Below are 14,760 nucleotides of genomic sequence, written 5' to 3'. Positions count from 1 at the left end.
GCCTCCTGAGATTAAGCATCTCCTTTGATGTTCTTTTCAGATGGAAGACGAGATTCCATTTCATTACTGTGTAGTCATGTCCCTTTTGTTATTTTTTCCCCCTCAATGCTTGTCTCTTTTATATTTTCGTGTGTGGTCATGGCCCATTATCTGTAGAAAGGCTGCAGGCTGCACTTGTGTAACTCACTGGTCTCCTTGGGTTTTCTTTTCATTTCAAACCGTAATCTAAATAAAAGAAGGGGGGGGGGGACAAAATACAAATGCTTGGCTGCTGCTCTGAGATACTTTGCTTGGAGTAGTGGAAGAGCTATCATAATAGTGCCGTGTCCTTTTTTTTTTTTTAAGGTTTTCTATAAATTTTGTTGATTATATTTTGGGAAAATAAAGGTTAGATGAAAATAAAGGAATATCAACTACACCTTAAAAGACTGTGTCAAATAATCCACACTTAGACTCCTGCTGACATTTATGTCAATTTTGAACATCATGGTATTTTAAGATGTTACCTCTATGGCTTCCTGAATATCTATCAATACCTTGTAATTATTGCAGAGGAGGTCACTGAAAGGATTCAGACCTCCAGTCAAATTGCAATTTGTGAGGAAGGAAGCCTCACACAGCTGAGGACAGGTGGCTTAATGAATAGAAAAGATGGATTGTGAGAGGAGAAGATGAATGAGAGGCAAAAAGGGAGGATGAGGCAGAGCTGGTTGATGGATAAAAAGAGGACGAAACAGGGAGAGGATCAAGCGAGCAAAGTGCAGGAGAGGCTATAGAGGATGAGGCAATTATAGAAAGATGAAGAAAGGGAGATTCAGGTGGCTGTTAAAGACCAAACAACTGCACGCTCACGGATTACACATTCTTGTGTGGAGTGTGTGTCATTGCTTACTGAAGTTTAGAGAGCATCACTAATCCACGCCACCTGCCGAGTGATAAAGATAGCATGGCCAAAAACACAACAGGCATTTAATGGATGAAAGGAGAAACCATTAGTATTTGTATGCTTGACATTATGTCACAGTGACCCGCGTGCCCATCTCTGGTTAGATGATCTCTGAGTTTTGGCAGATGTTCACACAGGGACTTTATCCTGACTGATTCAAACCAGCCTCAGCCTCAGACTCCATCATACTCACTTGTGTCAAACTGTGGTGCTTTGGCCTGTCACATAATTTAAATATCTTGCACTCCACCAGCTCCAGTGTAATTACCACGAGACACTTGAGGAAGGTGCTGTGACATTTGAGTGACAGGAAAATGAGTATGGAAAAAAGGAAGGAGAGCTGTGCTGAAATTGGTCAGAGTGGGTCACAAAAGATAGAGAGAAGCAATTTATGGAGATAATGGCGGCATTTAGGCTATAATATAAGGCTCTCACTCTACTCAGAGAAACACATTCAACAGTAGACAAACAAAGGCAATAAACAGCATGTTAGGCTGGACTTGCATATTAAGGTAGATAAAGTTGAAGATGAGAATTTTCAGTGCCATAAAGGGCTCATGCTTTCTTTTCCATGCTGCAAGGATGTCATGATACCTGGGTTTAAGCACAAGGCCACTTTACTGATTGATTGATTTATCTACAAAGCTCATGTTGATTTTGCTTTGATTCATCAGTGTGGGAGTCACAGTTTATTTTTCAAAATTTTACCTCAAGAGTTTCCAGGGAAGATCAATATAATTTGTTATAAGTAACTGCGTGTGATCAGTTGATGAAATATTTTAAATGGTAAAATAATAGAGCTCTGGGACTTTAATTACTGTAAGAAGACAGTGAGTAAAGTGCTACAATATGTCCGCAAACATGCTATAAAGCGTAAGTGAGGAATACATTAATGGAGTAACAATAATGTCATTCATGGAAATACACCAGAAAGTCAGCAATGAAATTTTTCTTTCAGTATGTCTCTACATGAAAATTGTTAAGGAGCGGTACTGTGAAATGAATCCATACAAAAAAACTTATATGTCATGTTTTCTGCTTTGTAACTATTCGACCAGAATCATCTAAAAATGTATATTTTACTGTTTTCAACTTCAAAGCTGTTGTCAATATTAAGGTCTTCCTGCTTTAAGTGTTCTACTAAAAGGCTTTTTTGTGTTCCATTTCAGAGTGTACTAAGCTGTTGGAATAAAGAGCATACACACTATAAATGATTATCAATTCAGAATTTGAGAACATCTTACAAAAGTTGATAATATGTCAGTGATATTTTCACTACCTGAAAATGGCCAAAGGTCTGTTTATACTGGCTGTCTAAGTGAATGAAACTTTAAGTTCAGTCGCTGCACTATATGCTACAGTATAGGCTGTGTGTACATCCAGTATGCATGTAGTGCAACTCACCATTTCCCTGCCCGGTCAGTGAGAGTGGGCTGTTGGCTGGGCTTTGATTGGCAGAGAGCCTGAGAGCCCTCTTCATCTGGGCCAAGCGGCTTTAGCTCTTAACCCACGAGCACCTCCCTCCCACCCTCGCCTCCACCCTTCCTGCTGGTCTGCTTGCTGGTGCACATGTGGCCCTGGATACGAGAGTTTACAAACTCATTCACACCTCTGTTGGTATACAAAAGCATGCAAACGCACGCTGCACGCATACATATTACCTACAAAGAAAGCACATGCACACAAACACACTGGTAAATGCGCACAGACAAAAACACACCAGAGTGGACTTTCCGATGCCCTAATCCTGCAGATTAAGGCCATGGAGCGATGGGCTGAAATCCACTTTTTCTTTTTTCCTGATCAAGCACAGGGCCTGCTCTGCTGTTCCTCTGACTTTATTCGGGTCCTCTGGCAGTGAGCTGACATCTAAGCCTTGTCACACCTATTCATCTGAAAAACTTTCATACCTCTGTTGACACCGGCTGTTGACAGAAGAAACAAAAAAACTATCATTCGATCAGTGCAATTGGCTCTATTTTGGTTTAATCTGAGTTTTTCTGAGACACTAGCATGACCGATCAGTTAGTCCAGTCAGTGTGATCTGAATGGACCACAAAGCTATTGATCCACTGTTTCAGAGCCAATGTCTAAACCAGAACTTCTGCTATTGTGTAAAAAGAGAAACATTGTTATGAGCGACTGATCTTTAACCTCTCTCCTCATTAGTGGCTGTGCTATAGCCACAAACTGTGCTGCACAAACAGGACTGCAGGTCATGAAGTTGACGGAGTGCGACATGCAAAATTCCCTTAATACCTACAGGGGAAGCTTTGTCATTATTGGCACTGCGCTCCTGGGAGATTTAAGATTTACGACTGATATGGGGCTCTGGGAGCAGTCAGGAGGAAGGATGAGAGATAGAGCTGTTCTGAATTTGTCTCCAAGCTGCACTCTGCCAGGAAATCCAAAGGCAGAAATGATCTCTGGTCCCGCCCGCCAAACCATCTGTCTGTCATCACTCACATTCAACAACAGGGAGGAAAGCTATATACAGTATGTAGACCTCCTGACCCCACCACCTGCCAAACACCCATCCTCCCATCCTCCCATCCTCCCATCCTCCCACCCTCCCGTCCACACAACCCTAAAACCGCTGTCAGAAGAGGATTCAGGTATGATCATCGTTTTAGACTTGGCTGTTTTTCAAAGAGTTGAAAATGATTAATTTCACCTGGTTCCTTTTGCCTGTTATGCCAGTGGAAAAGGCTAAGATGTGAAGATTTTCTTTTTACTTTAAGGAAATGTTTTTTCACCTTAGGTTTTGTGAGCAGAGTCAAGACATTTTAATCCCCTATGTATTTGCTGTGCATTTGCAATTTCTGTATCTTCTAACCTTTCTGAGGCTGTTGTGTTCAGCTATAATGGCCACAGGTGTGTTTCTTGTCTATGATGAACGTAGTGGACGACGCTGTCTCCATGTCACTTTGCAGAAATAGATCAAGCTGTGTCTCCTCACTAAAAAAATCTGTTCATTTTCCTGCTCACATAGCATTGAACTACCAGTGTTCCCCACAAGCTAAAATCTCTCCCTGTCTGGGTTTAATTCAAAAGACGTATTGTATCATATTAAAGTTTAATTTTGTTTTTTGCTCAAGAAAATGTTATTGCTCATAGCTCTCATTTATCTTTAATTTTTGTATAAAGATGATATCTTTGTTTGCTCAGAGTGTTTTTCCTGCTTAAACAAACCCTCCTTTCACATCTTAACTGGACAGAAAGACAGTGATATAATGTGACTGCTAAAACCTTTGATGTGGGCACGTAGACAGAATATACACTGTCATAAGTTGTGTGTGCAAACAAACCTAATTAAATTTAATTTAGGGTTGAATGTTGCTAAGGGGGATAAGTTAATATAAATTAGCAACTGTAAATAGATGTGAAAAACTACTTTCTGTCCAGACTCCCTCCAAAAACACACTGCTAAACATTCCTTAGTCCAGTCTATCACTCTGAGCTGCAATGACGAGATCTTGGTTTGCCTTTTAAAGCATTGTTGACTCTTTGCTGTAAATAATTCACTGTTCTCAGCATTTGGTAATAGTCTCAAATTCATATTACAATCACTCATCAAAGAGATAGACCCTTGACAAATCCACCTTTAGCCTACTACACCCAAATACTTTCCTTGCCTCTATCTGCTGGCTCTACATGTGCATCTTATCGCATTAATAATGAATAAAGACACTAAACCACAACTGTTCAAAGATGACATTTTAACATTTACACAACGTGGCCTGCAAATTGCACTTATACCAAATAGATTTTTGCTCTGGTTCTTTGGGAAAGCCACACATCACCTGTGCCCCCTCCCCATGTTCTTGAGTCATAATGAATGATAATGAATGGGAGGTGGCCTCTGAAAATGTGTCCTTGCAGAATGGCTCTAAATAAAATGACATGGCAGTGTGAAATAAAAACAGTTGATAGAGAGATGGAAATGAGTGGAGAACTTAGATGATGAGTAATGCAAAAGACTGAAATCATCATCTTGACCCTTTGTCTCCGGCTCACTGTGAAACAGCTACAGTGTCCATATATGTGCATGCGAGGGACACAAAGTTTGGATAAAATGTCTGAACACACCGAGTACCCTCTGATTTTAAATATCTTAAATGTTCCTGTTCGCCTATGGCTGCAACCTTTTGTGTTTTTTTATGAGTTTGTCCCCTGAGTGACCCCAGTTTAATCTTTACAATTTGGATTTTACAAGATTTGCCCGAGGGCATTCAATAAAGCCAGGGGTCAGTGTATTGAACAGTATGGATTTCACATATAAGTATAAAGTGGGCTTTAAAAAAGGCACAACACAAGAAAGAGAACAAAATGTAACACAGTCGCTGAATAAAAGGTGTTTGTAGAGTTTGAAAACGCAAATACTTTATACATTGTAATAATTATTAGCCTATCCTGAGGCTGATACAGCTCCTTTTTATTCACATGCACAGATTTGACCTCTAGCAGCTGTACACTTATTTCAATTATGGCTGCATATCATCATGTTGAAAAGACTCTGATAGGCAGTGTTTCTTCTCATCTGTTACAAAAACCATATATCTTTTCTCTTTCGTAACACAGCTGCTGTAGATTGATGAGATGATGAGATGATTACGGCAAATACAGATCTATCTTTTACACCGTAAGTTCAACTGAGTATGAATTAAATTTCAAAGAGGACCTGACAGTAGACAGTAAGCAGACAACATTTGGAACAGATCCACTCACATGTTGCAGAATACCAGATGTGTACAGTGGTTATTCATATTATGATAGATTATGGTTCAGGGATATTGCAAAGGAGTCTTAAAGGAACTGATGTGTTTTGGCTCACAATCCTAGTGACCACAGGGCGAGGCACAGTCACAGAGATAACATTTATTCCACATTATCTCCTCAGACTGTGGACGGTGCTACATGAATGTCCTCAAATAATCTTCCATCCATCCCTGATTCAGCCACATCAATCCCACGAGAACATAATCAGTCTCTAAAAATATTCTGAATTGATCTGCCATTTATTTGATTTTTTGGGTCTCTAATCAAAGTGGTTAAGCACTCTTGGTCAAAAAAAAAAAGTCAAATGGTGTAATCCTTTATAGCAGAGCAATCCTCTCAGCATGATGACGTACTGTAGCCTGTCTGATGGATCAGCGACTGGCAGCAGCATCTCCTGAGTTCACTCTATGCACCCTAAAGCTCCGTCTGAGGGCACCGTCTGAGCTGTTTGCTGAAGGACATAAAGTTGTGTACAAACTAGATTTTTTCAAGGGATGAAAAAATTTCAATGGATGAAAAAAAAAAAATGGTAAGAAGTGAGCTTTAAAGCCTTTATTTTTCCTTTGTCAGGCTATTTTTCCATCTAGTTTAGATTTTTTTTCTCTAAAGTTAATTGACTCCTTTCATAGTAGATGAAGGTAGGCTCTTTGTGTCCAAACTGAAAGTTGGCTGTGAGCCGCCATATCTGGTCAAATGAATCTGTAGCAGAGTGTCAATGTTTGCACCAATGTGTGAGATGATTGGTAGCCTAAATGTGTGTTTTTGAAACATATTCAGCATTGGCTACATGGTGGCTAGCATGCAAGTTAGCATGGCAAGTATTGTTATAATAGCTGTGCCATGCTTAACAACTATAGCCTAGGCTCCCTGCAATGCAGAGGAGCAGCAGCTGGATTTAACTCAACGTGGCCATAACATAAGGTGGGTCTAACTCTTCATGGGGGTAAGTGGGTTTAACTGGGCATAACTGTAACTCCAAGTGGGTGTGACTAAGTGGGTGTAACTACTTGAATGTAACTTGAACTTGACCTGTAATGAAATTTATTAGTGTTAGGACCTATTTAAGTTTAACCCCACTGTGCCCCTGCTTTTCTGCTTTTGAGGCCTGTTTCTGCTGTGGCGGCTGGTGACCAACAGAGGGCGACACAGACTGTGCGTCAGCTACTTCACTCGATAACCACTGTTGATTATTTGCACCTTTTTTTTTCATAAGATTGATTCATCATCCAGGACTAGGTATACCACACCATATTATACTTGTCAGTTCCTTGTCATCATGTCTTTTCGTCAAACAATTCCAGGGTTTAATAATGTTTTTTCTCTTCTTTTTCTTGTTTGACATCTGCCTACTGTGAGTTTCTGCCTTGCGGTTTTCTCTGTTCTGCCCTCATGACAGCACACTGGAATTTAAATTTGGATGCTCATCTGGGCAGACTGTTGTGATTCACAGCTATCATACTGCAGTTAGCACTGAAACTGTGAGAATAAATCCTGAGAGCTCTTCTCATCTCTGTGTTGTTTCATGACAAGCCATGAAAACCTGGCTGTGATCCTACCATGATATAATTTCATCACCATGGGGTAATAATACTCTGTATATGTTCAACAAGGGAGAATACTGGTTTGGTAGTTATGTTCCTTTTTCTCATTTTCATGAGCCACATTGGAAGTTCAAAACATTACTGGTGCATAGATAAAAACAGATGAGTCATGATTCATATATTCTGTAACTATATCTAAATCGTATGAGCTTCTCATCCTCTCAGCTGGAAACGGGATCAGCTGTGATGTATGATGACCTCAGTGATCCTGACGTAAGCACAAAAGAGGCATTGCTGCACACTGGTTATGCAAACAACAAGTCTGTCATCTAAATTGAAATTGATGCAGGTAAGGAAAAAAACATAAACATAATCTGTGTCTCATTTGTATTGCATAGCAAGGGGTTTTAGAGTGCAGGTGGCAAATGGAAAACAATGCTATTGGAAACAATGACACAATTTTACGTCTTTATTTGTATTTTAATTTAGTCTACAGTTAATCGATCACTCTCATTGAGACTGACAAAGAGAAACCCGAGAACAAGAAAGGAATCACAAAAACACAGCAAAACAATGACAGCACAATTACAATTACATTACATAAGAAACAAGGAATTAAGAAAAAACAATTAAAGACTCATAAAACACTGAGAAACTAAACTTTAAAGGAGACATATTTACCCCCCTTCCACAAATTAAAATAGTTCCCAGTTGTCTTAAAGACTATACGACAAATATCTGTGACATGCTTTGCTCAAAACCCCCCAAGGATCAAACATCATAGCTCTTTTCATACTCTCAAAACAGCCCTGTTCAGAACGGTTGGTTTCAGTGTCTGTCCCTTTAAATGCATATGAACCACTTGTTCCGCCCCACCCCTTCTACTGGTACCAGGTAGGGGTGGTATGATGCAAATTTCAAGTCCTAGTTACATCATTGGAAGACAACTGAGGGAACAGTTCGTAAAACCACATGGATTTCAACCTAGGGAGCCTGCACATATATTTTTTGTCAATTCTCACATTTTGGAGGCCGAAACGCAAGCCAAACACCCATAATATGTCCCCTTTAAAATCTCTAAGGGAAATGTCAAACTCTGGTTTGGAGGCAGTTGGCAATCCCTTCCATTTAAATATTACACTTGAGACCAGTTCTGCCAACATCAGTGCGTATTATAAGGTTGTAAACTGTAGATTCTTAGTTTTGAAACATGAAAGAATGAATGAATGAATAGCATGAGATGGCTGATGCGATATAGAGAATAAAGATATGATATTTACCGTAAGGACAGACATGAATAGACTGCAAAAAAGAAAAAAAGACAGACATACTTTAACAAGACAATCTTTGATTTCTAATTTTTTCATCAAATGTTGAATATGAGTCAAGCACTGAAAATTGGACACCATCAAAAGTAAAAGCGGTCAGGGCTATAATAGGAAGGACTTTTTTAATTTAAATTTTTTTTTTACAAGAGTGTCTTCAAGCCCTTCATGAATTGGAAATGGCTTGGAGGCAGGAAAGGTGAAACTGAGTTAATCTGCTACAGCAAGATGACACCAACATCATTCACTAACAGGCTGATGGGTGCCAGATACAGATTTCATGTTTATAAACAACTTTCCTAATGACTGGCTTACAGCCTTATGTAACCTCTGCACCACACAGTAATCACAGTCATACAGTATTTCTGTGCAGTGTTGCTGGCACAGCATCAGTAACTCAGATCTCTCCTGAGGGGATGGGATGGCTGCAGGGACCCCTGCTGCACGCTGAGCTAAGTAGCCTAGAGCCAGATCACAGTGGGCAGCCTGGGAAGACGCCAGTTGCCTACATGTGAATTATTAGATGACCCTCCTTGTAGCCGGAGACGATAGAATCCTCCCCAGATGAGTCCTCTAAATCTGTAGACAGAAGAAAATAGAAACCTGGTTTCCACAGCAACAGGTCCCTGTGTCTGCACGTAGCGAGCAGCACACGTGTCTGAGGGTGTTTTTCTTTCTTTCTTTTTTTTTTTTTGTTCAGTTAGACACATACCTCTGCTGAAAAATCCTCAACACCGTATAAAGTGATGAAAACCTTGTTTTATGTTATAGGGAGAGACAGAGTGGAACAGATGGTCAGATGAGATGATTGATGCCCTGAACTCAAGTCCTGTGTGTATTAACCTATAGAGCTGGGGAAGAGGGTCCTCATAACTTAAAATAACACATTAAAAGAAAAATATATTTTAAAAAAGACCACATAGAAAAGCAAAGTGGGAAGAGATGCAAATAATTCAAGATACTGCCACAGACACCTGTATAAAATCCTCATAGATTCAAAACATCTACAAAAGCTTCAAAATGTTTGAAGCACTTAAAGGGGGCTCAATTGCATACAACAACGTACATTATTTGCAACAAAATTTGAAAGGTATGATTCTGAAAATGTTCTTATTTTGTATGTAATTAGCTAAACCTACACTACACCAGCTCATAGGCGTTCTTTTTTTGTATTTTTCACTCCTTGGATGTGAGAAAAAACATATTAGATAACAATTTCTAGGACGCACTTTATAGAAGAACATAAAAAAAACTCCTGTGTGTGACGGTTCAAGGCTTCTAAGGCTATTAGTTCAATTTTTCATAATGCCCATAAGTCTAAAAGGAAAACTGGGCAAAAATGTGCTTTAACTCCTTAATGCGAAATAATAGAAAACATACTTGATGCCTTTTAAAACCATTCAAAACAGAACTGATCCTTCTCTGTCTCATAATACCTCTGTCTGCAGCCTCTCAATTGTTTCCACACCTCCCACAGCCTATTGGCCTTAGAAGTACGATTTTATGTGCTTATGTTTGTGGAAAATGAACTGAATATTTGGATTCTAGCAACTCTAACTGATGAAATGAGGTGCAATCTGCCCACACATTGACAACAAGTTTTACCTTTCATACATTCAGAACCTCCAAATGGACTCATCATGATTTGTCCATAGCAGCATGGTCTGAGCCTTTGATGTCATGCTTCCTGGTGTTCTCCCTTTTCTCATCCTTTGCTGTCTGTTTTTGTCTGTGCAGGTATGTGTGGCTGTGTTGTAGACACAGTGCCACTCTCTCTTTCATGGCTACCTCATTACCACTCAGTTGTCAGACCTGCTACCCATCAGGCCAGCGGTATATCTATCCTACTTCTACCCTATTGTTTTCTTGGTCCTTGGAGGACCACTGCATTGCCTGTAAGTTTGCCGACTCACTTCTCAACCTAACATGCTCTGAACAAGCCAGCCTTGCTTCACCGGTCATTCCGCCTGCCAACTGGACATCCAGCCCTGTTCTCTTCTTTTCCTTTTTCAGCTCACTCTGTCTGTCAGCTCTGAAGCTCACTCCTCAGCTTGCCAAGTTAGTCATCCAGCAAAACTCACCACCCAGCTTCCATTCCCAATGCAGACTCTTCCCGCCAGCCGCCTGCTCCCCTCTGCATCCCACTGCCAGCACCCTCATTTCCCCTCAACCTTTTATCCCAGAACACAAATAATAAACTCTCTCCTCCATGTTCTGAGTTTGGGTTCACCTGTTGTTCACCATATAAAGTGTTCAAGTATTTATATAGACCTTTTTTGTGTAGAAGGACTGTTACTGTTGCCACTTTACTAGCCATCTAGCAACTAATCAACTGGAGGAATCTTCATCTTCATCTTTTTTTTTTTTAAGTTTATTTTTTGGGCTTTTTTTTAATGCCTTTAATTGATAGCACAGTGGAGAGAGATAGACAGGAAATGGGGAGGCAGAGAGGGGGAATGACATGCAGGAACGGGCTGCCCGATGCGGGATTTGAACTAGGGCTGCATGCGTGGGGCGGCAGCTCTGAGCTAATCGCCGCCCCCAATCCATCATTTTTGAGTAGTTTATTATTGGCTTCATATTTCACAGACACAACAGTGGTACTGATCTTGACAAAAAAGGAGAAAATGTATTTTGTAAAATGCCAGGCTATTTAAAAAACAAAGACAAAAATCAAAAATCAATAAAATTGATGTCCCCTTGACATATGAGTGTTTGTAGCCTACTGACCTGAGATCCAAATCTGTGTGCTGGTTAAGACAAATCAGGATTTTCAAAATTCTGCACCCTGTTAGTCACCACAGTGATATGACTTGTTGAAACACACGAACACATTGCACGTGTGTGTCAGAATGGGTTTTCTCTTTGGGACAGTTTAAACTCCCTGCATATTTAATCTATTAGTCACAAGACATTTGAACATGTTCACAGAGAACAGTCAGAGAGGCACAGCAGGTGGGACAGCTGGAGGGAGAGTGATTGAGAGCCCGAGGCGAGAGCTTCTTTACCTCAAGAGAAAATGCGTTGCTTGTACGAAAGTACCCTAACACTTCATGTAAATTATACTGCATGTGCAGGTCTTCTTTTCCCTCAAAAATGATTGACTGCTCAGACAGACTGCGTCCAAAGTTAACGGTCCAACCAGGCTGGAAAGGTTTTCCGGCACCAAACAGAGAACTTGATGTGCACTGTTCACCTTCTATAAAAATATAGAGAACTGAAGTTGTTTCCCATATTTCATAAACTGTAAATGGACTGGTCATGGCAAGGAAGACTGATCTGGCAACCTGAACAGAACATGGTTCAGGGTTTTTGCCACTCTTGCATCAGCTCTCAGGAGTATAAAGTATTATGCTTGGACCCTTTTCTGTTGTTTTGACTCAAAGATAAAAACTATGTTTTTTTGTATTCAAGGACTTTGTTCAGGCTTGTGTCCAGGTACTATTAGCCATTACAGATGGTGTTTTCATCCTGTGTGTGTGTGTGCACGCGCCCGCATCAATATGGTTACATGTTGTTGAGGAGACACCTACTATTGCAGAAACTACCATAGACACCATCTCACAGTGACCCACAGAGATGGGGTCACTGTTCAAGTTCAAAGATAGGGGTAGTCCCTCATGTAGTAGTGTAGTAATGGTTTCTACTTAGGTGACTATTTGAGTTACAGATGTACTTAACTGAGAGCTTCATTTGTGCCCTTCATATTCTTGGAGGCCATCCATGAATTAAATTTAAGGAATTGGCTTCTTTGATTTGAATTTCAGAAACTGGCAGGCATTCACTGACTTTCATGTAGCCTAGCCCCCTCATCCCAAATTAAGTTAAAACAGCCCATTTCATACTCTGTGCAGCCAATAATAATAACTTTTCTGTATGTGCAACAAATAACAAGTCATGTCAAAGTGTAACGGTAACTACTGACAAATTGCACAACATCAACTAGTAGCTAAAGCACAGGATAAAAATGTCCTAATCTTGATAGCAGCTGCTATAGGCTATTCAACAAAATAAAAAAAAATAAAAAAATCAAATAAAAGTTTGTAAGTGATATAACAAGGCCTCAGTGCCGACTGCAGCAGTGTATTGAGCTAAATGCTAAAGTCAGATTACTAACATGTGCTACAAGAACACTGTTGGCATGCAGATGATTAACAGATATATAATGTTTAGCATCTCTAATTAGCATATTATCATGCTAACTGAATTAGCTCTTACCTTACCAGAAATATTGAGTAGTTTTATATGTTCACATACTGTTTCCAGTGTTTTCTGCTTGTTGCTAGGACAAAGTAATGTATTGTGTTTCATTTTTTGACAAGATAGCCTACTTTTGATATGTATTAATGTGAGCTACTTTAAGACTTTTACTCAAGTGATTTTCTTATGGGTGATTTTAACTTTTACCAAAGTCATTTTCAGCTATGGTATTTGTACTTTTACTTAGTTATTTTTTTCAAGTAGCCTACTTTATATACACCTCTGACATCTAATTAACACTCAGTGCTGTTGACACACTCTAATGTTGATGTGAGGTGGGAGTGGCCAAGCTGTGACAAGGCAATAGGAGCAGATTTATGAAAGAGGCTTCAGTGATCCTGCAGTGTGTGACACCGTCTGTTGTGTGAGAGGATATGAACCCTCAGAGGAAACACTGGATGGTGACACTTCAAGAAGTTTTCTACCCTGCTCTGGCAGTGGTGGGCCTCCCCTGTAAGTACATCAAAGTCATTTAAAATGTTAATTTTAATGGATTTTCATGATAAGATTGTATTTGAGACCTAAGATGCTCCAACTGGACACAAATCCTCTCCTCAGCCAACATTATCACCTTTCTGATCATATGGAGGAGGAGCTGCATGCTCTCCAGGTCCAGCACCTTCTATCTGATGGCCATGTCTGTGGCCGACAACCTTGTTCTCATCTTCATTGTCATTCTTGAGCTTTCTGTGAAGTACCACCAGCAGGAGCCATTTTGGAGTTACGATCCGTGGTGCAGCCTGAGGGACATTTTTAACTATGGGGCCTATAACGCCTCAACATGGCTGGTAGTCGTGTTTACAGTTGAACGCTTTGTCGCCATCCACACGTGGAAAATGAAAACTAAAATCTGCACACCAAGATGTGCAGCATGGACTATCACAGCTGTGTTCTTCTTCAGTCATCTTTTTTCCATACCCTACTACTGGTCCAATGCCTCGGTCTATGTGAACAACCAGACCTCGTGTGTTTACGACACAGAGGTCCCACTTCAGTTTATTCACACCCTAGTTTGGTTTCAAACATTGCAGGCCTACATAATCCCCTTCCTCATCATCCTCACACTTAATGGGCTGACTCTGCGCCTCATCTCTCTCAGTAATCGGGTTCATATCACTTCGGATTTGACTTCCAGGGTCAACAAAGTCACACCCCTGCTGCGCTCCAGGAAGAGAAAATCTGTGGTGCTTTTAGTGACTGTGTCCATGACATTCTTGCTGCTGTCTGTCACCCGTGCAATAACTCAGATCATCCTCCGCACAACTCACATGTACACTTTTGACCGTAATGATTACAGCCTTCGGATGAATATAGCAGCGGACACTGGCACCATGCTGAGCCTTAGCAACGCCGCTGCGAACATGTACCTGTATGTCTGCACCCAGTCCAAGTTTCGCCAAGAGTTTTTAGCGTGTGTCAGACAAGTGTTGTCCTACTGCAAAGCAAAGCTCTAGAAACCTAACACAATTACTGACATTGCCCTGGAGGAAATTGTACTCTCCCGGTGTGTGGGAAACAGAGGAAATGGTCTCATGGCCATAATTCTTTTCTCAGTATAGACAACAAGACCTTTAATGTGACTCCATAAAACAGTTTAATCATTTTTATTACTATGTTTTACTCAACCTGTTCCTGTTACATAGAGGTCTTGCCTCCATGTTTGCAATCCTGACACACATCTGCACTCTTCATGTTTCAGATTTAATTTCCTGTAATTAGTTTTGAGACTCTGAGCAAACAAACAAGAAGGCTTCTTCATATCATTTTACTACAAAAAGTGTAAAGACTGTTGACACAGACAGGTAGCGTAATTAATGTGTACATGTACCTGACTTGATGTTTACATATTTAGACTTTAAAGGCTATATGGTTTGAGGCTTTTCATTTCTTAATATTTAAGCATAAGTTA

The 14,760-nt window shown here is 40.2% G+C and overlaps 1 protein-coding gene across 1 annotated transcript; it reads left to right on the top strand.

Annotated features, from left to right (window-relative positions):
• Window positions 1-13,225: 13,225 nt before the first annotated feature.
• Window positions 13,226-14,305, top strand: LOC310988119 (putative G-protein coupled receptor 139; the record flags this gene model as incomplete). Its single annotated transcript, XM_083974632.1, has 2 exons — window positions 13,226-13,304; window positions 13,410-14,305. The coding sequence occupies 2 exons, from the start codon at window positions 13,226-13,228 to the stop codon at window positions 14,303-14,305; spliced, it is 975 nt and encodes a 324-aa protein (XP_083830758.1).
• Between the last annotated feature and the right edge of the window lie 455 nt (window positions 14,306-14,760).

The sequence above is a fragment of the Trachurus trachurus genome (genome assembly GCF_905171665.1).
Source record: "Trachurus trachurus genome assembly, chromosome: 7".
NCBI classification, from domain to species: domain Eukaryota; kingdom Metazoa; phylum Chordata; class Actinopteri; order Carangiformes; family Carangidae; genus Trachurus; species Trachurus trachurus.
This window is presented reverse-complemented; position numbering and strand designations above follow the sequence as displayed.